This window comes from Lepidothrix coronata, unplaced genomic scaffold (assembly GCF_001604755.1).
Source record: "Lepidothrix coronata isolate B3197 unplaced genomic scaffold, Lepidothrix_coronata-1.0 Scaffold71, whole genome shotgun sequence".
NCBI lineage: Eukaryota > Metazoa > Chordata > Aves > Passeriformes > Pipridae > Lepidothrix > Lepidothrix coronata.
The window spans coordinates 4,748,515-4,774,085 of NW_016690251.1; the positions used below are offsets into that span (position 1 = coordinate 4,748,515).

Sequence of the window (25,571 nt, forward strand, 5' to 3'; positions counted from 1 at the left end):
GCCATTCTTAACTTTAATCATGTCCATGAATCCCATTGAAATCCAAATGATTAAATGCAAATGCTTTCCTGAAAATAGAAGCTTTCATGAATCAGGACTGAAAATTTAGCAAGTCCCTAAAAACATGTGGCTTGGAGTTTTTTAATGGTAGAGCAGGCAGGTAAAACTACTTCAGTTAATAGATACAAGCGATACCTGAATTCAAAAGAATTTTTAAACTTTCGCTGTTGCTTTTCCTACGTAATTTTTATAGTTCTAAAACCTTTATAAGCTTTTGTTTTCATTTCTAGGCTTTCATTTCTTTCAAAAGACTTGTCTCTGATGATTCTGACAATTTTTTTTCCTAATATAGCCATCGAGTATATTTAACTACCTTGAAAGAAGAGCTCAGAACCACCTGCCATGTTGTTTCTCCATGTGTTAAGTGTGAAGTTCATTGATGATAGACTGGAGGCCAGACTTTAAAAAAACCCCACACATAATAGCTGAAAATTTTCAGTCTTCTCAGACTATTACTGCTTTTTCACTAACATAGGTTTCTATATAATATATATTTTTCTCTATAATATCACTGTATTTTTCACTATAATAAGAATATATAAATATTTGTGTAATGGACTGGGTAAGAATACAGTGTCAATTTTTTTGTCCTATATTTTCTTTCACAGTATCAAGGATATGATTTGTCCCACTCAGATGAAAGTTATGCTTTTTGGTTTAGAAAATACAAATAAGAACTTTAACATTTAATGGCATTGCTCGTAACAGCGATTGCCTGTAGTGTTTAGAAATGTTTTAGGCATACAACTGAGGACACTGGAAAACCAGGTAACCTTCCAGTGCCAAGAGAGGGCACAGAAGCAGCAACCTCAAAGTTCCTGGTGATGCTTTTTCTCTGCAATGCATAGACTGGAAAGCAGCAGCAACTCATTAGGTGGATGTAACTAACTCGAGGTAATTGTGCCCCTCTGTTCCTGTCACTATGTCAACCAGGAGGGATAACTGTTAAGCCAAATCATTTTTTTCCCCGTAACACCGTGTGTCTGTGGCCGAGGGGGTGATTAATGGGCTGTGCGTGGGCACAATGCTGTCTTTAGGCTTATACCTAAACCGCGTTCCTAAAGAATGACATTTTCTGGATCCTAGACTTCAAATGTCTGGATCTTTTCTCCGACGCTCTCCCTGAGAGTAACGAAACATGACTACCAATGTAAGATAGCACAAGAATGTACCCCATGGCTCTGATAAACCAGCTCTGACAGCTCGTATTGCTACAAGTCGTAACGACGGTTTTGGGAAAAACACAATGCATTTAAGACACCTACAGTAGCGAAGTAATAATTCTGAGAGGTAAATATTCCTTCATTCTCTTGGGAAAAAAGAAATGCATTTAATTCAAACTGTTTTGTGAACCAAAATACCAGGGAAATACACACCCCATCAGAGTGACTATCACTGACAAGCACAGGGGGCTGTATTGGGCATCTGTAGATGCTATAACTGGGTTTAACAGGAACCTCTGCAGCTGCAGCCAGGAGCTCTGGGCAGCAGTAGTTCTTAGGTGAGCTGGTAGCCAAGCAGTACATGGTATGGTTAAAAGTTCAATATTGCTTGGAAAAAGATATGCCCCAGCCTAGTCAGAGATTCAAAACAGAGTCTCGATTCCGACAGAACAACTCATTCTTCTCCCTGGTCCCCTTTGCCTGTTTAAAATATGACTAGCATGAAAGTGAAAAACCTGGGAAAGGAAATGTGGTTGCCCTCCAGCATTCACGAAACACCACTGCATGCTTATCTTGGGGAGGATAAATTTTGCTGAGGTCCATGGCAATCCAGTTTATTCTTTAATACTGTGTGCCAAGGGCTTCATCTCCCACTGCCTGCCCCATGTGAGGACATACAGAAGAGGTGATAAAGAGGACATAAAACACAGAAGGACTTGAAGCACGTGTGGACAGCCTCAGATGTTAGCACTCAGCTGCAGAAGAGTGACCTGTGGAGGGCAGGCAGTGAAAAGCTGCACTTCCACATACACAGTGCCCAATGCACAGGACAAAAAGGAGGAGGACCCTTGTTACCACAATGAAGGAAGTAGACCAGATAAGTCAGGAATCTAGGCCTTCTAAATTTATCTGCCATGTTTGCTGACTGGCCTTCTTCAGCTCAATTTCTCCACATACTGAAAACAATCTGATTAAAACAATCTGATTAAAAAGAAGTTTCAAAGCAAACCATTTAATTCCCCCTGGATTAAGTATGTTTAGGCAACATTATGCATTACAATGAGAAAAAACCCAACCATATGAGAAAAGCATTGTGTTACATGTAATATTTCACTAAAAGAAATACTTAAGAATTAAGGGAATATATAGACATTTTGATTTCCACTTTGGCTCTTTTGGTAACTGATTAATTCTAGCTGTCTCTTGCACTGAACAGAGGTGGGCAGGATGAAAGAAACAACCATAAACAGAAAAGAAAAATAGAAAACCTATTGTGAGCACAGAGTGACACTGTATTTCAACATACTGAGCTCACTATTATTTATAAGCATGTCACCTGCAAAACCCCCTGCTTGTGAACTCTGACATTCACTCACAGCATAATCAATATCTTTCTGTATGGATTTAAATATTCAAAACTGCTGTAACTTGTGCAGATATTTTTTAAAAACTTGAAAATACCTTCTAAAATCCTCCAAAGTTGAGTTTTCATCAGAAGGAGCCTCCCGCCTGCTTCCTTCTTCTCCAAATTTCCTATTCCCCCATTTCTATTCTATGCAGAGGGGAAAAAGATTATTTCTTGCTAGTGAGAAAATTAGCTAGAGGGAGTTCACCTTAAAGGGAGAATGTAGAGCCAGTAAGCTGGAGAGAGAAGTCTGCATTCCTGCACTGCAACACATCCATTCATAATGAATGAAGTTTCGGTCTCTGATGGGAGAATTGCTCAAGATCTGAGCTAATCTGGTGAAAGTGTCCAAACATTCCCCTTCAATAGCACTCACTAAGGTTATTGTTCACCAAGTGGATAAAGCCTAAGATAGGCCTTTAAGGAGCTGGGCACAAACCTGCTTCTTGGCTCTGGGCCTCAGTTTCATCAGTGTTTTGCTTCTCCGCTGTGCCATCACCACCTATTGAGAAAAACACATAAAAATTATTTATGATACATCTTTTTATTGGTAACAGTAGCAGCAATATTAATTGTATCCAATTCAGCACAAACTGCTAATTTACAGCAAGGCGCTGTGATAAAAGAGGAGAGATGTAAAGGTAAACTGAAAACACCTGCCAACAGGACCAGTTCCATTTAAACCAGGCATGTTTTCATATTTTAGGATGAGGATTATAGATTTTATCTCAACAGGCTCACTGAAAATAATGATACCAAATAAAGGGATGCTTCCCTAAACACTCTCTGCAATAAATGTAATTGTTACTTGAACTTCATCTATGTATTTTATAAAGAGTTTTTTCCTAGGATTATTTTCCTCCAGTAACATTTCCCCAGGATCCTTGAAGTGGCTGTGTTTCTGACTTGCAAAACTCCCTTGAATGCCTATGGAAGGTAAGAATCACCTGAACTGAATTTTAAAGCAAAAGCCACAATGCCACTTAACATAAAGTATAAAAATGCATCACAAACAACTGTAAAGAAGAGAGCAAATCAAACCAAAGTAAGATTGCTAGGACAGAATGCATTTTTCCCCTTTTTACATTCACATTCATTCCCAATTTTCTCTCCTACTTTGCATTCATTATCCATTTTCTACCCTTTTGGAAGGCAGGTAGCAAACAGCGAATTACCACCAAGAACAGTAATACCCTGGGCAATGTCTATGGCTCTCTTAACCTTTGCTTGCCCTGGTGAGAAATATATTAGGAATTCTGTATTTTCAACGATGGAGAAGGCTCTTTTAGCTTCATAATAATATGAGAGGCTGCAGTGCAGCATGCGGGATCAGATGCGATGGCCACGCTCCCTCCAACAGCTGAGTACCAGCCTTAATGAGGCATTTGAAAAACTGACTGCTGAGCATACACACTGGGAGAAAGGAAATTCATTCCCAGGCCTGGAAATAGCTTGATAATGATACACATATTTTTTTGCTGTGATCTTTGGTGGCTCCTGGGTTTTTGTGATTAGAGCTTCTCTAAAGTGACACTGCTAAAGTTCCTCACCTCGCTTTTACTTAGCACATGGAACCTGGTGAAGGGAACAGCAGCGGTCCAAATGCGATTAGGTGGATGGAAGGAAAACAGAGGGAGCAGACAGCACAGACAGGCAGATGTACATCTGGTGGCACGCCACATCCAGCTCCTATTTAAAGGCTGAGCTATGATGCTTTCCCTCTTTCCAGCAGGCAATTCATCCTGCTATCCAGCAGATGGGACTAGTGGAGAAGTATTTCCAAGGCTGACCCTGCACAGAGCTGCTCCCAGGAGGAGAGGAGACAGAGCAGGAGTTTGACACCCCTTGTCTGAGATGGGGGAGGTGGGCAGGGTGCAGCTGATGGCCATCAGCGGGGACTGAGGCCTCCTGCCCCTCTGGTAACTCTTTGTCCTGATTCTAACCAGCCTTAATGGGTGACTTGCTAGAGTGATTTCTTAGCATATTAGTGAGCTCTAACCTGTTAAAAATTGCATTACATGGATGACCAAAATGGCTTGACAAAACCTGCTGGGTTTTTCCTTCCCCCACTTGTAATCAAAAAGTATTACTTTCAAAAGCAGTGTTCTACCTGTCCACACACAATAGGAGGACCACATGCAAAATAGAAATTTAGCTGTACTAGAAAATAAACTTTTTTCTCCCCCTCCCCTTTTCTCTTAAAACACAGGCTTGGCACTCTGCAAGCTACGTAGCCATCAGTTCATAAATAAGAAAAAAACCCCTTTTCATCACCAGGATGTGTTTCAAAGGGATAAAGTCACCTACTTCAGGAGCTACGGAAAGAAAAAGTATGTTCAAGACAATCCTATAAAACAACAGTGCAGCAGCACTGGAAAAATCTTTACCAGTAGGTCAGACCCAAGGAGGTTATTGCATCACTGTGAAATGAGCAGCGCCAAAGCATAAAGGATTTAATTATGGTCAAGTGCAACATGTTTCACTCTGTGCAGAAAGACTTTACATTCAGAAAAAGCAGGTCAGACATAAATGGTAACTACTGATATATCACTGAAAATCATTTCAGCCATTACCTTACTGCATTCACAATGCAAAGCTCCATTTCCAGATGATACTTGTTTCTACATCAATTATAAAAAGTATGACTATAGCCATGAGTTATTTGACTAAAACCAGGTATTTCAAGAGTTCATTTATGTTTATTGCAAAGGGAGTATATCTCTTGTTTAAATCTTGCTTACTCAGAGCAAACTTTAACTATGAGAGAAAGTTTAAGTGATCATCTGGTTCAGCAGACTATCTGTTTTTTCAATCCTAAATCTATTATTTCACTGGACGTTCACTGTTTAAAGCTGGTCTAATAGAACAAAAATTACAGGATTCTCAACATGTTTTCCGTCTAACACTTTATTTTGTCCCTTTAGAGAGAAAAATGTAAAAGACTTTAAGCAGGAACTTCAACTCTTGTACTCTGACCCACCGACTGACTGGATCGTGACATGAAAATTCATCTCGATCAGCATACTGACAGTACGTGCTGTGCCTATCAAGTGACTTTGACAGAAATACAGAGAAGGGAATGCTAAAAAAGGAAGAGTGGACAAGTGATGCTCAAGTAAATGACTTGCAGAAGGAAGGGTTAAACTCTGCTTGGCCTGGAAAATCTCTTTATCTCAGGAGAAAGGGAGAAAGCAGAGCACGAATACACCAATAAGAAAGCAAACTATAGGGTGGGGAAGTGACTAATCCCAAAGCCTCTGACAAACAGTTTTTTCCATTTTTAAAAAACTCTTCTTATGAGTGTCTTCTACTGATGAAGAGTCTTTCTGTAATTATTGCTCTCCATTGGAGCTGGGTGCAGAGCAAATGGAAAGGCTTTAAGAAGCACATGCTTAAGGCAAAGAGATGGAAATATATTTTACAGGAGTAGCAAGCCAATTTTTCCACCATATTTTTACTCACCCCTGGCTCTCCTTTTCTCTAGGCAGAAAAGCCAGAGCCAGTGCATTTCCCTTGAGTCTTCCCCATGACATTATTTATAATAAAAATGTCTTTTCCACTGGATGGCTTCTACAGTATCTGCCATCCTTCTCTTTCTACTACTGCAGCAATTGGTGATTGCATTTCCTTTAGGTGAAATCTGTCCTCACAATATCTGCTTTTCTATTATACTGGTAATTGAATAGCAATCTGTCACTCACTCCAAAGGAGATACAGGAAGTGGCGAATGACACGTCGTGTCATTTTAGGCCACCAACTGTAAATGATTTTGAGCCACATCACAAAACAAACGGGAACATCTGTTTCTTTTCCCTTAGCATGACAGTCAGTTGAAAAAAAAAGCAGGAGATTGAGAATTACGGTAGCACCGCACAAACAAAATCAGACACTCAAATATATCTACTCCTGACCATACATTTTGCTTTCTCTTGCCAAGCTGACTATTGCCTGTTAGGTTCTTCCTCTCTACGCTGGGTATTTTCTTTGAGATCATCAAGAAAATCCATGCCCCTCCCCCAGGTGATATATTTGGTAGAAAAGAGGCTAAACAAGGATCAATCAGCACGCTCAGCAAGCTGGCAAAGCGAGTAGCATTTCTAACTCAGCCTGAAAAGTGGATACTCCGAGAGTGCCTGCCCACTTTCTGTAACAAAGAGGCATTTAGCATGCACAGTGAGGTGCCAGATGCAGTAGCAGCCCCCAAATGAAGCAGATAATATGATAAATAATAAGCCAGCAGTCAGATGGGAGAGGGCTGGGACAAGATCCCCATGAAAGGACAGGGGACAAACTCTCAGAGCAGGTATTCTTCCATTTTCTCTCCAACAGCCTGGAGGCATGTGGCTTTTTACATCTTCCACTGTTCTTGTGACAAACATGGGAAGTCAAAAATATTAATAGCCTGCTGGCCTCTTGGCTCTTCCCATTTCGGAGCTGAGTAAGTGCTGGGTTTGCTCATACATCTACTCCTCCTCAGCAGCACCTTTCTTCACAAGCAACTGGCGAAACGCTTAGAGCCAAGGCTAAAGTCAGTGTCTCAAAAACTGGTGCAAAAAGACATTTTTTTGGAAGAAAACAGAATTGTAGATAATGTACTTTTCATTTAAAAGAAGAAATTCTGCAAAATCTGTACAAACCAGTCTATTTTTACCCCTCCAGCACAGAATCATAGAATATCCTGATTTGGAAGGGATCCACAAGGATAATTGAGTCTAATTCCTGAACATAAATGTTATTAATAATAAAACTGTTTTCACTCCTGAGAAAGCTGTACTTATATCATCCATAGGGTGTCACCAATCAGAGTAAGGTTTCTTCAAATGTCCTCCTCCTTCCCAGAGTAGAAATAAAAGTGACAGAGGGCCACCACCTCAGGTTCACATCTTTATCTGTGCAGGCACCACATCCTGGAACACCAGGTTTGATCCTGCTACATCCCTGCATCGCTCTGCCATACAAGTCTGGGAGCATCCTCTGGTTCTCTGGGTGGCCAGCAACTGTGGCATCTCTCTATTGGTTTGGTCTGTGCTTCTTTTTTCTATGACAAATGCAAACACAAACCAAGATCTGTCAAACAAAGGTGCCAGTTTTGATTTATCTTTTTTACAGCACAAAAATATTGCCATGGTAATCATACTAATGACATGAAGTTCCTTCTTGTACAAGAGGGAAACTAATTAATGAGAAAATTAAAAATATAGGCCTTGATCTTACAGCTGTTACATTCTGCACACAAGTAGATAGCCTGGCATCAGCGAAACTCCTAAAATGTGAGAAGAAAGCACACGTGTATCCATATAGAAACTCAAGATTATATAGCCTGCAACCATTTTCAAACTGTTCCAGTGGCAAAATGATATCAGACATAAACCAAGAAGCACATACACACAAAGGCCATTATTGCAGAACTACAAACACATTAAAATGAATCATTAGGGTGGTGGCCTGAGGTTACTGAACACTTTCAGTTTGCATTTTAATTTCTTTTAATTAAATTATGATTTAGGTCAGTTTTAATCACTACTTGTATATAACCCCTCTGGGGTAAATTTTAAGAAGGGTTAGTAACGAGTTATCTGCAGTAATTGTTTAATGGAGTTATGAGACTTCTTCCCTCTCTGCTGCTTCAACAATTCACCTCATTGCAGACGCAGTCCTGTGAGTGCACCCAGCCCAGCAAAGCTGTCAGCCCAATAAATAACAGGGTTCCATTTCCATGAAGCGTTTTGCCCAGGAGTGTGGGAAAAGAATGACAAAACTGTAGCTTGAGTGGATTATCTCAGAAGTTAAAAATAGCACTACTGTATTTCACCTATTTAATGTCCTGAGAAATACAGGAGTGTCAGCTAAAGCCCCACTGAAGTCACCAGGTGTGTTCCCCTTGCCTCACTCCTCCGTGGGTCACACACTAGGCAAGTAACTTGGCTTTGCTATGCCTCTCCTGGCTAAGGAAGAACAGGGGAGAACAGCTACAGCACAAATGAGGTGCTTGGAAGACAGGAGCACTCTGAATTGCCCCAGCTCACTTCATACCTAGACTGGTGGGAATGCTGTGTTTGGTTTTTCACTGGGTGCAATTCTCCATCGACTCGGGTTGTGCAGTACGGGTGCCAGGGAGGGGACATCAAACATTTCATTGCCAAGGATGCTGAGCACTCCTATTTCTGTGACTGTTTAACACATTATGAAGGCAGACATCTCCTGGAAGCTCAAGCTGACCAACATAACCAGAATACGGATGGACATCACACCCTAGATGTCACAGCCCATGCAGAGGACAAAGATAGAACTGGCATTTTGATGGAAAAAAATACACACACTGCTGCAAAGGTATTATCACTGTTATTACAGTGTATAAAAGGAGACAGAAATCACTTATGTGAGTTGATGCATGCTCAAGAGCAGCATGGAGGAGCCCTGACTCCTGGCCCTACAGTTAGTCCTATCCAAGAGACAGAGAAAGAAATGGACCTCATGCGTGAAGGTCACAATACAATCACAAATTTTGTCATTACTATACCAATTTACTCTTTTTTCTTTCCTGGTATGCCTAAGGACTGACTAGCTGCACACCACAAAAGACAGCCACACAGCTTCTTTCCCAAGCTGTCAAAATAAAACATGAGACCTATTACAATTTTTCACAAATTGAGGAAACAGAGAAGCCACAGAGGAGAATACACTCATTAAAAACAGCATAAAATGCAAACAAAATCATGGACTATTTTGCATCAGTGTTTCAGAATGAAGGGACCAGCCCTGTCGTCTCCTGCACTGGACCCGAACAATTGTGATGGTTCACTGTTATTCACATCATGCTTAGAAATGAGCAATGAATTCCTTGACAGATGAGGCCCCTGCAGGTACGCCGGTGTGTGTGTCACCGTGTAGAACTTTCCTCTGACAACACTGCATTAGTCACTTTAGTAACTTAGTATTTTTCACCTTAGCTCATCTCAGGAAGAAGAAAATCTACTCCGGAGCATTCAGGGCAAAACCAGGAATTGCAACTGTTTGCCTGGTGTGGTTACACAGACGTACATTAGGTCACTAAAACAAACCCAAATGAGTAAATGGCCAACACAACAGGACTGCACATCACCTGTGGAGGCCAAAATGAGCTGCGTTTCCCAAGTCATCTTGTGTAGCCACTGCACGGCAATTTAATGGAACAGCAGAAGCCACTTCAGTGATGAAAAGATTCTTCTAAGAAGTGTTTGCTCAGAGAGCAAATACAACTCAAAATACAGATAACATCCTGCTTTACCCCTGGCTAAGTGGAAGGTGATCACCCAATATTCTGAAAGCTGTAATCAGTCAAGACAGATGGTGGACTTCAAAACAGAAGTGAAAAGAGAAGCTATCAACCACAGTGGATGGGGGTTAATAGCCACCCTTTAAATATAACCCATCTGCATTAAGGTGAAACGTTTCACAGGCATGTTTGATACACATGCTTCCCAGGGAACTTCTTCTGTAGTACTTTATCTTCATTTAACATTTTATTTAAGGATTAGGTCTAGTGGCAAAAAGAAGACAGCAACTTCTAAGCCATCTTAATAAGAAGGAGCACTTTTAAGGCTGAGTAAGTGACTGTGTGTTTTTTGAAGTATAATTACGTGTCTTGACGTTCATTTTCAGTAGATTATCAGTGGAGCAGAAATTCACTGAAGAATATGACTGCCCTGTGGGATGCAAAGAAGGAGTGTAGCTACAATTTATCAAATGATAAAGGCCTGCTTGCTATTAACTGCAGAACATTTTAAAACTAATCAGAAGTCAAAGCTAGTTAATATTAATTCATACCTTAAAGAGAGAGACAATCAGGCCTGCACAGTGTTGGAGGGGCCTAAGAGAAGATGCTTTGTACCCCCCTGTGTAATGGCAGCACAGAGCAGCTGCTGTACACATCCCCCCAGCCCCAGAAAGGATGGAGCTCACATCAGCAGAATGCAGCATAAGCCAAGTGCTGTGGACTCTGGTGGTGGGTGCATTACACTATATCTCTCCCCGTGAAGCTAGGGAGTGAGCAGCACAGCTGCAAAATTCACGGTACACAAAGGAGAAGCAGGAGTTAATTGTGTTAATCTCACAATTAAAGGACTAAGCCTGAGTCTTACACACTGAATTTTATTTTCTATTCCCAAAACTATGTGCTTTTTATCATTGCATGAAAACATTTTTGGGAGAAGGGATGAGGAGCCAGGGTGTCTCCCTCTCAGTGAGCATCCTACTGAATGGCTCTGACCTGCTGGACCAATGAGTTGTCAAGATCAGATGCCATTTCATTTCACCTCATTTCTGCTGTGTACTCCAATCACCAGACTGACATCTCTCATGGACAGAGCATCCACCAAGTCATGCAGGTGCCTGCTGGTGAGCCTGGACTCCTGACACTGCCAAGCAACATTTCAGACATGTGATGTTACCCTTGAAAGACAAGAGCACAAAGTGTGATGACCCCATCAGGCGAAGGAACCAACTCTTATCAACTCTCTTAAAGGTGATTTGTGTTCATTTTGACCTTCCTGGCTTGGTTTATCCATCAAATTTTTCTCGTTCCCACCAAGTGAATGGAAAGCAGATAAAATTCATCCTGGATGAACAACTTGAACAGTCCAGCTCTTCACACAGACACTGAGCCTCAGCACAGGTGATCATGGGAGACCAACAGCCTATCAATCTATCAGGAGGAATCTGAGCATTCATCTGGGGAGTAGCATATGAGAAAAGCTGGAGCAAGACAACTTGCAGAGCTCTAGGTCTGTCTTCACATCCCTTGAAGGAGGGCAAGGAGGGTCCTGACCTCAAGAGGGACAGAAACGGCTTTTGCTGCATGGATTGATAATTTTTCTGCCGGAAGAGGAGAAGATCAGGCATTTGTGCTGCTGTTACCAGATGTATTACTTATCTTTGACACAATATTGATCCGCACAGACCATGGTGGGAATGGATTGGGCAGCTCTCGGGCAGGCTCCATGTTATATCTGAGAAACCCCATAAAGAAGGAAAGGGCAAACAGTTTTGCTTATCCCACCATTGGGAAAATCTATTGCACACCCCATGCTGTTCATTACATATGGGAGGATGTGTGGGGTGGTAGGCAAGAGAAACAAGGAGCATTTTAAATTTTTGGTTTTTTAGGCTTTTGTAAAAATGGTTTGCTTTTGCTTGGTGACAACAAATAGGATGAGAATGGGCAACCTGTGGCATTTGTGCCAACTCGTGGCTGCTACGCTGTGACAAGCACTGGCATTTTGTCTGTGTAACTATTTTAGGATTGTGTTATGGAGCTACTGAAGTCAGACGTGCTCGGTTTTGTTTAGTGCCAAACACATCTTGCTCACCTGAGACTTTAAAATCACTCAATCATTGAATACACCTGACTGAGGGAAAGGCAAAATTATCTCTGGCTGTTTTTACTCTCCCAGGATGCAGGAAAGGGGAGGGAGGAAAAAAAAAAAAGAAAATCACACTGCATGTTTGCACATGTCAAACCCGAAACACTGCAGGGAGCCTGGGAGTAAAGGATGTTTCTCCAAGTATCCAGTCTATCCATTTCCCCAGATAGTATCCCTATAATGAAAAACTACCAAATACAGCCACTGACATGAGAATCTGCTGTGCAGTTCACACTTGCTTTTCTCTATCAACAGTCTGGAGGCAGAGAACAATCTATCTAATAGTATAATAACAGACACCATTAATACTTTAGAGGTTCAATATAAAATTGCTTTCATTAGCATGTCAAGTGTTTATTTTAGCTTACTGCAAAACAAGCTCCTTTCATACAGCCACTTACTCAACTTTCCTTGATTGCAAAGAGGGTAATAATGAAGGAACCTACTTTCCCTGATCTTCTGTGGAGGTTTGTACATGCACTGAAAAGATATTGCTCTATTACTGCTAGCCAATGAACCAGCCTGGCATGCTGGAGAAAAACATTACAGCAGAAATATTACTGTGGAATAGGTTTTAGAGACTGCCACGAGGGCAGGCATGAGGCTGGTAAAATTGCAAGTTGTATTCCCATCTTCAGTCTAAAAGGACACTGACAACCAAGCAGAGGAAAATATATTGAGCTCTGCCTGTGCCTCAGCGTATATTTGTTAAATATTTTATTGCTAGTCATGTTACCAAGGGGAAAATAATATCTTATGTTAAATGTAAGTATCTTTGGACTTGCTTCTATTGCTAAAAGCTATGGGTTGGGTTTTTGTGGGCTTTTTTGTTTTGTTGGTTGTTTTTTTGTTTACTGTGGTTTTTTGGTTTTGTGATTTTTGCGTGGGTTTTTCTTCTTTTTTTTTTTTTTTAAACTTAGGGTACCTAGAGCATGTGAACTATCCCAAAGCCAAAACACACTAAACCATAAAGCACTTCAATTTTACTGTGAGGGAAATTCAACCAAGTTGACCTCAGGAAGAGTTTGGCTTTATTGTGTTTTATTCAAGACTGTTTATATGCCTTAGCTTTTCAGTAATTCTTTTTATTTTTAAAAGAAAATAAAACAAGAGAACAACGTAGCTTTTTGGAAGTGAAGACAAACTCCTACCTAAACAAAATTACTCAGACACGTAATTGTGGTTCATGTCACATAGTTGGAGTTTTCATAATCTCCAAGACTCTCCATTAAAAGTTCTTTTAATTACTCAAAACCAACAGCTAATAATTAGATCAGGAGGAACTAAATCTTCTTCTCAGACAAATGTGTGCAAATCCCATTTACTTCAATGGAAATGGCTCACAGGTGTGATACATTAGACTCTAGCCACTCGGCAACTTTATAGGAATTCAGTGTCTGAAGCCCAACTGCTTGTCTCCTCTTCCAGAGGCACAGGTAATACCACAGAAATCCAATCCAGGTTTCTCCCCAGGCCCCTCAGCAAACACTTTAATTACTTATATTTCCCACATCACAACGACTCTCAAGTCTAAATTTAGACTTTCAATCCTAAACATTACAGGTCCAATTCCTGCCTAAGGAGACGACGGCTCCGTCACCAGCTAGATTAAATCCTACAGCAGTGATTATGTTTTACAGACCTCAATTCTGCATCAGCAAAATCTACTGTATGGCATCAAATTCAAGGAGTTCAGGCATTTTACAGCTCGAGGATAATGCAATCATTCCCTTGCCATACTATTTACTTCGCCCTTCCAATGCATTTATTTGTGCTCCATAAAGTGAACTGTAAGTCACCAGGAAACATAGACAGGCACAGGAATATAGGAAACTGTATCTAGTGAGCCACGAAAATAGTGAAACAGCATAAGCAAATTTTCAAATGGAAGGAAAACCTCACAGCTTTGCAAAACTTTTTCCTGTTGTTTTGGGTTTGGGGTTTTTTTTTTAAAGATACTGATACAATGAAAAGTTTTAGCCACACTCCATGTAAGAATATATCATAAAACTATTATTGTTTCTCCTGTTCAGGAATATTGAAAGCGACAACACGATCCCACCCGCTGGTTAGCCTGCATACAAATGGACATGTGGTTTGTCATCGCTGAATTCTCTAATCCAAACATAAAATTGGTATTTTAATATCATCTAGGTTCAGTGCAGCATGAAAGGAAAGACACCCAGGCGGGATGAAATTTCTTGGGTCCCCCACACCTTCCCGGCGATGACAGCTATTGCTTTAAGTACTTGCTATTAACAACCAGTCACAATGTTAGTGACAGGATGTTACTAGCAGTTACTTAAAGTGATAGATGTTAACATTTTTCTGCTCTTTATGACTCACACTATACCCCAGTCAGAATATTTTAGGAGCTGAACACACGGCGCTAGGTCAAAATGCTGAAGATTGTGGAGCCACTGGTTGAGGTGCAGAATGAGATGTGTCATTTGAGGAACATTAGGTCAAAGAGAATCCATGATAAGGAACTGTTATGGATTAAAGATTAAGGTTCATCCTTTTAACTGTTTCACAGAAGGGGAATTTCTTCAGCACTGAGGAGTCTCGCTCTTCCACATAACTGAGAGCCACGTGAAACTGTGCACTCTGAATATAAGTCTTTGATGTTAACATCTTTTAACAACTCTACTAATGAGATACAGATTAAAAAAAGATACTTTGATCCAATTTTAGAACAACACAGACCACATTTACCTCTGTACACATGGACACGCTGCTCTGTGAAGACTCAAGTGCAGGAAGTACTTTTAGAGGAACAACACAATAGGCATAATCTGACCATGGAAACTACACTGCATAAGGTCTAGAGAAATAAACACTACATGAAGGAAAGGGATACAGCAAAAATTTCTTGTAGAAAACGAAAGTTGCGTTTTGCAGCAGCTACCAACTTAACCAACCAGACAACTGTTACTATCTCAAAGCCCTGCACAACATGCACTACATTTGGTTTTATTAATTACGTAAAGTCAGAACAGGTTAGAGATAAAACAGCTGCAATTTATCAAGATGTATCAGCAGTTCCACCACATAAAAATAGCATTTATAACTGTGAATCTTCCTTGGGATGAAATATACTTCAGAAGACTTATGATCTAGGACAAAAAGAACTTTCCAAGTATGTGCAAACAGCATCATTAACCGAAAGTTTTCCAGTTCTTTCCTAAGAATTCAAAGTAAACTTTTCCAAATGTAAAACTGATTAATAGCTCTGAAAAACTGTCAGACCACCTACCTTCAGCATCATCCTGCAGATCCTCAGGCTGCTCTGCTTTGCTCTTTGTGGGAGATGGAGTTTGGCCTTTTTGTTCCAATCCTTATTTGAACATAAAAAATTACAAATTTATGTATATTACTTTTGAAACTGTTTTATTTTATCAGAAATTATCCTGTGCGATACCACAACTATAAGTACATTTTATCTCAGTGCTCCATTCAGTACCCAATGCCTATCTTTCTTTATTAAAATTAATTGCTGCATCATTTGTTATAAAAGTTATAATAGGTATCTTTCAGCTTGGACTGGACTTTCACATGACAGCCGTGAAGAAAGCTCACACTGAAATAACATACTCCTTCACAAGCTCTTAATCTCTTCAGAAATAATAAAAAAATAATGTTGTAATTCCTAGTTCTAGACATAGTATATATTCTACTGCCTTATGGAACCATGGAGAAATAGTCTGAACAAAATGATTTTTCCCTCTCAGTTCAATTATCCATTCACGGTTGTAACACAGTAACAAATGAATATTGACTGAAATTAGTAATGAAATGAAAGGTAGGGAAGCAAGTTTGATAGTGAAGTAAAGTTAAGGAAATTAAAGCTTTACAAGATAGAAATGTTATGGCTGAAAAAATCCATTCCAACCAGTAAGTAACGTGAAGATGGAGGAAAAGGAGTAAAACAAGTAACTGAGGCACAGTCAAGTGTGAGATCTCCCTTATTTGTAGGAACTGAAGTTCACAGTGTTTAATATCAGGTGATTAAACTTTAAAAACTATGAACTTTTTCTACAACATTTTAAAAATATCCTGTCATCTTTACATAAAGGATGAAATTACTATTTGTTTTCTATGATACACCTTGAGGCACAAACTGGTAGCACAGAAAGCCTGTTAGTAAAAAGAGAGGCCAAGCTCGAAATTAGGCATAAAGGGTGTTCATAAATTAAGACGTTTAACGAAAGCAGGTTCCCTAATTAAAACATTCTTCAAACATCATTGCTTAACAACGAAAGCAGTAACTGGCAGACAATTAAAACTCAATTCATTGCACCTACTGAATGTATTCAACCGCGACGGGAAAATGACTTTCTGTCATTAGACTTTCTGTTAAACCTTCTGATTTGTTGTGGTCAAAAGAAAACATAGTTTTGTGCATGATGCAAAGAAACCTTGACCACTTGTAACTGGGAAATTTAGAAAGAAGTGACCTCACTTGATTCACTCTTATTGCCTCACCATGAAAAAATGAGAATTGTGGTATTACTTCAAACTGATTGGCTAATTAATAACTGAGAAAAAACTATCTACATGTGTATTATATATTGCTTAAGTGTTCTGAAAACTCCCAGGGTCTCTTCTGCTGTCACACATAGCCCACTCAATGATCTACTCTTTATGCTGGAGTTTCTTAAGAGAGATTTTGGCAACCAGATACCTCATAAAGAACTCTGCTCTGCTAAGAGCGGTAGATTCTCCCCTTTTATCTTCTACCCTTCCACAATTACATATATCTAGAACCAAAGTGCTGAAAGTTTCAAACCAGGAAGTATGAAAGTAGTAAGTGAGGATGTGGAAAGGGAATTTGCAGGGCCAAGGGGTAGTTGGACTCTACTGTTGGTAGGTAATCCTTGTGGGTCCTTTCCAAATGAGGGTATTCTATGATTCTGTGAACATTGTGTTCATTCAAGAGACAGAGAACAGAGCGAATCGTTGGCTTTGCATGGAGCCCAGGGAAGAAAGGAACATCATCCTGCCTGCCCTCCTGAGAAACTGGTTATTCTGTACTTATGCTCAAAAAACCCAGAAGAACTACAGATTGGGAAGGTGGCAGGGTAGCTCAAAATGTCAATAAAAATTCCAAAATGGGGATCTGGATGTGAGTAATTAAATTCCATCTCACTTGCTTAATTTTAAGTAATGAGTATTATGCAAAAAAACCCACAAACAACGAAAGACCAAAATGAGCATTGGTCTTACAAATTTCTATTAGAATGGAATTTCTCTTTCTTTCTAGAGCTCCATACAGCTCATGGTATGAATTTACCCTTAGCAACTGGTAAATAAAGCCAGTTACTGCAGAGCAGAATAAGCTTTGAGGTTTGGCTTGGTACCAGGTGTTCCTGACAGCACCTAATACAGGACGTGTCATGTGTCATGTCATCATGTTTGCTCATCTAAATTTGAAATTAAAACACAATATTTTGAGGAAAACAGGAGTTTTCAAGTGCTAAGAGGAATTTCTTTCTGGAGTGGTGATAATGTAAGAGTAACCACCAGAAATACCGGGGGGAAAAATACAGGCGAAAGCTGCCAAATAAAGACACGATTTGTCAACCCTTTAAGGGGGTTCCTCAGGAGCAATGCTGATAGAGGCCAACAAGAATTTCAATACAAAAGAGAGATCCTGTAAATAACCAGACTTGTAAAGACTGATTCCTGCCAACACTCTCTTTTAAAAAATAACTTGAGTATTTACAGTGGACCATACCAACATATGGCTTCTTTGGTTCCAATGCCACTCTGAACTTTCTGCTACATTCTCTCTTTTGGTTGAGAATGGTTCACACCAGGGGACTGAATCAATAGAAAAGCTTCAATCAACACTTGCCCCTCTAGTGATGAATTTTATCATCCAACCAATCTGTGAAGCTTCCTCCAGTCCCACATGTCAAATGTCAATCAAGTTTAAGTGCAAATGTCCAGCCTGGTCTTTCAGGACTATCTGAATACATTAGATAATGTAACCAACATCTTAATTGACAGCACAAAGAAGGAGAGGAAGGAGGGCATGCATTCAGAGAAGTCAGAACTGTTACTATCTCAAAAGAAATGATCTTTTTGCACTCTATAAAGAACCTTCAAAATGCTCACAAAAGGATGTAAAGGCAGCATCTCAGGAGAATAAGATTTCAATCACAATTTCACTTCTTTTTAGCAGAAATCCCTCATTCCAGAGACAGAAAAGGACTTGTGTGGGCTTCAAAATAAAATCTTTTTATCATGCTCAAAATACAACTCTTAACCCTTTCAGCTCTCCAATTGTATGTATGTCCTTCATAACAGTTAGCCAAATATTACAGCATTTTGTCTGCAAATTTCTGATTAAAACCAGCACATCTAGACAGGTGTCTGAACTGATCATATTTAAAGCTTTTCCAATTGTGATCACTTGTGCAAAAAGGTTTCTGAGCTCTACCACTGGGAGAAATGTTTCTTCTTTATAGGCTAATTCAGAGTGTCAACAAGTCACTTAAGTCTCACAGTCTGTCTGCAAGTAACCCACTCCCAAAATCCCTCACAACATGCAAATTTGCCTGGTTGCAAGTGATTGCTATTTTCATCTCAGGAAAATGGAGATTATTCCTCCAAAAAACAATATCCAGGTGTAAGAGTGTGCACACAGTGGAACAAATAAAGAAATTCTGTATTTATACAGCCTGATTATAGCAGGGGTTTCCTCATTAGTGTGAATGAGATCCTTCCTCTTGCTGTTCTAGATGGCTGTGGCTTGTAAGTAATCATAGGTGGCTAATTAGGATGGTCAGGACAGAAACAGGATAACCAGCAGGGCATTTACTAGGAAAAACTATTTGATGGGAAATGACAGTAGTGTGGCAACAGACATACAGCTGAGGTCAAAAGGTTTGTGGTACCTGGCAGAGAGTGAAGCTGAACAGGCTGAGGAAGAATACAGATTGGGAACTGAAATTCTTTCCTGCATGTTTATTTTTTCATTAATCTTTTTTTTTTTTTAATAGTAAGAGAATTAACTGATGACAGTGCATAATAATGTGATACTACTGTGTAAGAAACTCCTAAGTAGCACATGCTTCTGTAATTTCCCCACGCAGTCCATAATTCTGGCAGTATTAGGGTTTATTTCACACACTTCTGGGCATGGATATGTGAATCTATGGGTATAAAAGCAAAGTCCTTCAGAAGTTAAGGTTTAGAATAATCTCCTCTTTATAGAGTTTAAAACATTAAAGCATTGTGACTCTGCAGTGTTAAATCACTGAAGATAAAGGTAGACAAGATTACTGAGTCATCTGGTCCTTCTCTTGGCTTACGCAGGAAATCATTTACAAAAGAAAGCTGAGATGCAGAACTGCACAGGTTTGTACCCACTATTACTCTATCTGCACTTCTGACTCAAACCATTCTAACAGCAACTGCATGACATATGATAAGATTAGAGCACTTCGAATTAAATGGTGCCATTAAGTCAGCAGCTGCTCCAAGACACAGCATCCAGAATAACAGACTGATGGGTTAAAATCCCATGAGTCAAATGCCATTAAAAGAGTGGTGTTGAGTGTGTATATTTAAAGAGACTGGATTATTTTTATTTTTAAATGTTTGTCTTATTCTAGTATGCCCAATATATGCAGTGACGTTATGTGATTAACTTGCTAAAATGATCGTTTGTGGTTGTTGATTTGATAGCATTAATGTAGATATTAATGGATATTATCTGGCAGATGTAATTGAGATATTCCCCTATTTATTTTTAAGAGGAATCATAGAAAGAAAGGCCTTTCTGTGTGTAATGAGATATTTGCACTTCAGGGTGGTAGAAACACAAGCCAGATTACTTTCATAATGCATCTATCACTCAATAATACACATATTTGGTCATCTGTTATTCCTTACTCCCAGTTAATTCTCTTTTCCTAAGGCTTAATCTGGTGTGCACTGAAGCCAGTGGACCTATTCCCACTGCCTTCAGCTGTCACCAAACCAGGATAGTTTTTTTTCCTCTAATTCTTGAAACCAGGTTTAAACTAGAACTGATTCTGTAACCTCTGCCTCATCATCCAACTGCATTCTCCAAAGGCTTTGTGACCCTGTGTTTCTCCATGATTTCTCTCGGTTTAATATTGGCCCTCAGAAACAGCCAGCCAAAAGGAAGTTGGAGGCACTGGAATTTAGGTAAGATTTAGAAGATTTCAATCTCTGACAAAGGTCCTACACATGCATGCACTCTGCAACATGCACTCTGCAACTCTGCAACTCTACAATCATTAAAAAGACCATACAGAAATAGGTCAAAATGGAACAACTTTTGTATATCTGCAACACTACTGGAGCAGATATACAAAAGATACTTATTTTTAGCCATGTAGGCATTGATTGCTGACAGCCAAGGCACTGATTACGAAAATATAACCAACTGATAAAAAAATAATCAAGGATGTGCTGACAAAGCTCATAGCAGACCTGTGAGGACAGTTTTGATCTCATCTATCTCATACACACAAAGAAAGAGACAGGTAGAGAAATATCTTCCTCAAATGACTTAATTCAGTGGTAATTTCCCAGAGTGGCTATGTAGTTTTACCTAAATTAATGAAGCTGTGAAAGATACAAGGCAAAAAAGAAGAGACTGGCTATTAGTGGAATTGTACTTCTTTTTAATTCTAATTTAAAACACTTTTTAAAAAAAGTCTCCACCAATGTAATTTGCATAATCTCCATAAAAACAAGAAGGCAAAAATGCAAAATAAATTCACTTATAAAAGTATACATGCCACGATAACTATAAAAAACGCATTTGGAAATGTTAGATGAATGCTGAAAACTTAACTGTAGGATTATCTTTGGCAAATGTTTGCTGTATAAGGACGGCCTTTATTTTTCTACTTTTATGTATGTACGTACAACTATATCAATTACACTAATTGTATTAAAATTTCTAAAAGTTCCTATCCAGTAATCTTGACACCAAAAAGTAATTATAATTATATGTAATAAAATCAACAGGCCAGAACAGCCATAAAAGAATGTGCTAATCCATCAGCATAACACATATCTATCCGTGTATATCCATGTTTTCACATCTATGCATATGAACCATTCTTCAAGTATTTCTAATTTCTAAGCTAATTAACTGGTTGCATAAATCATCATAATCCATTTGTCTTTAGGACAATCTTGCCAATTTAAGCAGCCAGCACACTGCTTCAAAAGCTTTTACCTCTGTTTTCTGGCTGGTGTATCTCTGCCTTTCTCCACGTGGTTCTCCTTTCTGATCCCATATTTTTTCATAAAGAGAACTGGATGTTCCTGCACAGTCACTGGACTACAATGGGATCAGTGTCACAGAGACCTAGGGGGATGGTGCACATGCCTGGTGCTGTCAAGGATGGGTACTAGCTGGTTTGGAAGGAGAGGCAGAGGAGCACAGGGAGCTATGCTGCACATAAAAGGAGGTCCTTCAGTGCTCAGAAATTCATGTGGAACAAGAGATGTTCACTGAGAAGCTCTAGGTGAGGTCAGCAGGAAAAGTAACACAGTGTGCTGTGGTGGAAGCCTGTTACAAAAAACCTGATTAAGAAGATTAAGTGGATGAAGCTCTCTAGAAAAAAATAGCAGAAGTCTTCTGAATAGTTTCTGTCCTCATGGCAGTTACCTAATCCTCTGTCCTCTCCTTTTCCTGTTCCTTGGCCCTTTCTTCCCCTTATACCTGACAGTCATTTCCATTTCAAGTCTCTCTGCATCCACAAACCCTAAACACTGACACTTGTTTTATACAGCAAACTAGAAGGACGAGGAAAAAACTCTCTGAAATATTGTCTAACCAAGTTCAATGTATTTAAGAGTTTGTGGGAGAATTCTGCTACTGTTTCCATTGCAAACAAATCATGACCACTAATCAGAATGGCAAATGACTCAAGAATTGCTCTATTCACACCTTCTTACAGACAAAGAAACTGAAGAATTGTAATTATTTCCCATTCATGTTCAAACTAGATATTGATAAAAAGCAACCCAGCGGCTCATAACAGATGATGACATTAAAAAGGTAGTCTCAGCCAGTCTTATCATGGACTATCTACTCTCAGGGATGGTTTACTCTAATTTTGTGCTAAAAATTAGAGATTATGGTTATAACATTGGCCATAGATGATCAGCACTGCTTATCTCAAATAAGGCAATTAGTTTCCAGATTTTTTTCAGTTTGGTTTATGCTTTGGAGAACGGATATATTTTAGCATAAAATATTCTTTACTGACCTGTCTCTTCACTCAGTTCAGTCCCTTCTTCATTAGCATCATCTGTCAAAAAAAAATGGAAAGAAAATGGTCACTAAGAATACCAGCAAACATCTAGAATGAAATATTCCACGTTCGTTTCAAATTGCCCATATCTTAGTTCGCCTGCTCCCATTTAACATTTTGCAGTGAAATCTGGAGGTGGATGGGAAAAGGAGGGTCTTACACTAGACTGGTTACTACTAGATACAGGAAATGCAGGGAATAAAGATAGGGAATAAAATTCTGCATAATTTACAGAATTCTGAAAATAAGACACGTACAAAATGAAATTGCATTCCCTTTCCTAGCAGAGTTTTTTGTTTACTTGACAAGTTTCAGTTTGCTTTGTTTCCCTAGAACAACTGGCTATGCTAAGAAGAGGACTAACTTCCCAGAAGTCATATCATATCATGAATTACTATAAATTTGCCAGACAGGACTTTGGTTTAAGACCAAAATGATTCTGCGAAGACCAAACTTGGGCTAGCCAGGAACAGAGCACTTGTAATCATTAAGCTGACAGATAAAGAAGGTAGATTCCTTTTGCAAAAAACTTCCATCCTGGTAAAAAAATAATTTCTTACCACGAGTTGTTTTGCCAAGGGAAAAAAAAATTATTAGCTTTAGTTAACATCTTGGTAATTCAGTGTTCCAGAGCCTTAATCATCTAATGGAGAGCTTACTGATCAAAGAAGTTTATGTCAACTATGTTCTTGATTCATATAGACTCCATTTATATTCTTCAAATAGAGCTGGTGGGGGACTTTTTTATTGAGGGAATGCTTTAAACTGACAGAGGGCAGGTTTAAATTAGATTTAACTTAGATATTAAGAAGAAATTCTTCCCTGTGAGGGTGGTGAGGCACTGGCACAGGTTCCCCAGAGAAGCTGTGGCTGCCCCATCCCTGGAAGTGTTCAAGGCCAGGTTGGATGGAGCTCTGAGCAACCTGGTCTAGTGGAAGGTGTCCCTGCCCATAGCAGGGGGTTGGAACCAGATAGTCTTTAATTTCCCTTTCAACCCAAACCATTTTGCCTCTCTGCTTTGGGCATGTGCAAATTGTGCAGCAAGCCTACAATTTTTGTCTAAATCTTAACATCTTTCAAACTTGCATATGTGCATATTATGACCCTCCACCATTTGAACCAAAGGGAGCTTTGCAATATTATGAGCAATGGTAATGGAAACTAACAGCAGTATTTAGGTCCTGATTTACACCATAAACTCTGCTGAGATCCAAATGCTGTGACACAGGTTAGGAGGACTAAACTTCGCTTTCATCACGATTTAGAGCCTGAAACTTTAAGTAGCATGAGAACAGAACAACTGGTTAATAATAGAGACCTCCTCTGGGAATTATGTTCTCTATAAGCATTAAAATCATGAGTGTGAGAATTTTCATGGATGTTTTTGAATCTACAGTAGATGGATCTGCATCTATCCTTCTCCCCCTTCAGTCTCATTCCAACTCATGATCTGGAGGGCTGAGCTTCCAAATGCCACTAAATGACATAAATTATATTTCTCTTGAATACACTTTAGTCTGGCCCAAAGGATCAGGACTGAAAAAAGTCACTGCACACCTTACTTCCTTTTTCCTTATTCTGCAAACAACTGTTTTGAAGGTGAAAAAGGCACACAGGCCTCTACTGTACAAATGTAAATTTGTACACAGAAACCTTAAGGAATTTTGACAAGTAATTTTTAAGATAAGAAAATGAAAGCTCTTGTTAAAGCCCATAAGAATTCTGCCATTGACTTCAATGGAGCCAGGATTTTCAACTGGAGTTCTGACATTCTTCAGCAAACCACTCAGAAAACATTTGGTTAACATAGAGATTATTAATTATTCAGTTTCCAATAACATGTTCTTTCCATGGAAGCGTTTATAATGAAACCAGCATGACAAAATTTCAAATTAATCTAAGACTTGACATTAAAGCAGCAGAATATAATATCTTAACATACATATATCACCTGGTCTTCCGTGGAAGTTCTTAATTATAGTTCTGTAAGTGACTTGGAACACAAAATTCCCAAAGCAACAGAATAGCTTCTAAGCTGGTGATAATGGACACAGACAAGAAATCTGATGTTATTAAAAAGTAGGGAAGTCATTATGCAATATAATTATGAAGAGGCAAAGACTGCTTTTGTGAACTAATTGTGAATTAAAGGCTGGGTTTTTTTTCTGGGAAAAGGAACCTAAGGCTCATTGAAAGGCAGTGAAGTCACTACATCATTTCTGAGAATGGAAGTTGGGCTCCGAATTGCTTGGTGATGTGATATCTGGGTCATTGTGATGCCTTTGAAAAATTTACCCCAATCTAGATCTGAATCTGAGTTTCACTTTGGCACACAGCAGTCCCCAGCCATTTCATGTGTCTATAATTCTTACTCTCTCACTATTAATGCATCTGGTGGAAGCGTTTCCCTGTTAAATAGAAAGCAGTCTCTTTCCCTGACCTTGGTGTGGCTGACTGAAGTGATAAACACCATGTTTAGCTGACAGAGCTCTATGCCAAAACCAATTATTTGAGACAAAAACCAGTGTTTTAGAAGTCTATATCCAAAATTCATTCACCTTCCCTCTCAAAAAAAAAATGATTTTACAGGCAGTTTCTTGGTTACTGGTTCTGAAGAAATAAAAGAAAGTAAAAATATTTTTTACTGAAGCTCTACGTGCCTAATAGAAAGCAAAATCAGTACCAAGATTGCTATAAATTAGATTTGTTACACCTAGTTTTGTTTGTTTGGGTTTTTTTTTTGTTCCCTATACATTTTCTTACCCCATCCAGAGGAAACCTTCTAGAGGTTTGCTTTGGTTTGGAATATGCATCAAATATGCACCAGTCAATCCCGAAGCAAAATTTGAGTAAAACCACAGAAGAACCCAAGAGTGAATCTTTGACAGCAGCAAACATTTCCTTAAAGACATATTGTCAATATTTCTTATCCAAAATCCCCCATTGGAAAGACCAGAGGTGAGATTCTCTGTACCTCTCACCCTTGAAAAATAAGTGACTAGGAAAACAGGCTCTAGTCTGCAGACACATCTTCCCACTCTTGGTTATTCTTCTGGTTGGGGAAGCAGAACGCTGACTTTCCACATGGCTTCCCCATTAAAGCTCCGGATTTTGGGAAGCTCTACCAAGATGACCTTGCTGGAAAAGGAATGACAGACCTTGCAGCCCAGATTGAGAGGAAAACTGACAGTGACTCAGCTAACAGCAAGGTCAGCCCATCCCCAAGAAAAGT

The 25,571-nt window shown here is 39.3% G+C and overlaps 1 protein-coding gene across 3 annotated transcripts in view; it reads right to left on the reverse strand.

Moving 5' to 3' along the window:
- Positions 1–25,571, reverse strand: part of MACROD2 (MACRO domain containing 2) — an 840,118-nt gene that overhangs the window by 51,525 nt on the left and 763,022 nt on the right. For 2 of the 3 annotated variants that reach the window (XM_017818854.1, XM_017818853.1), the window contains exons 10-12: positions 22,295–22,336; positions 15,286–15,366; positions 3,068–3,133 (exon numbers count right to left, since the gene is read on the reverse strand). In XM_017818854.1, coding sequence (XP_017674343.1) covers positions 3,068–3,133; positions 15,286–15,366; positions 22,295–22,336 — 189 coding nt within the window. The remainder of the gene's footprint in view (positions 1–3,067; positions 3,134–15,285; positions 15,367–22,294; positions 22,337–25,571) is intronic. The other variant, XM_017818855.1, reaches the window with a different exon arrangement.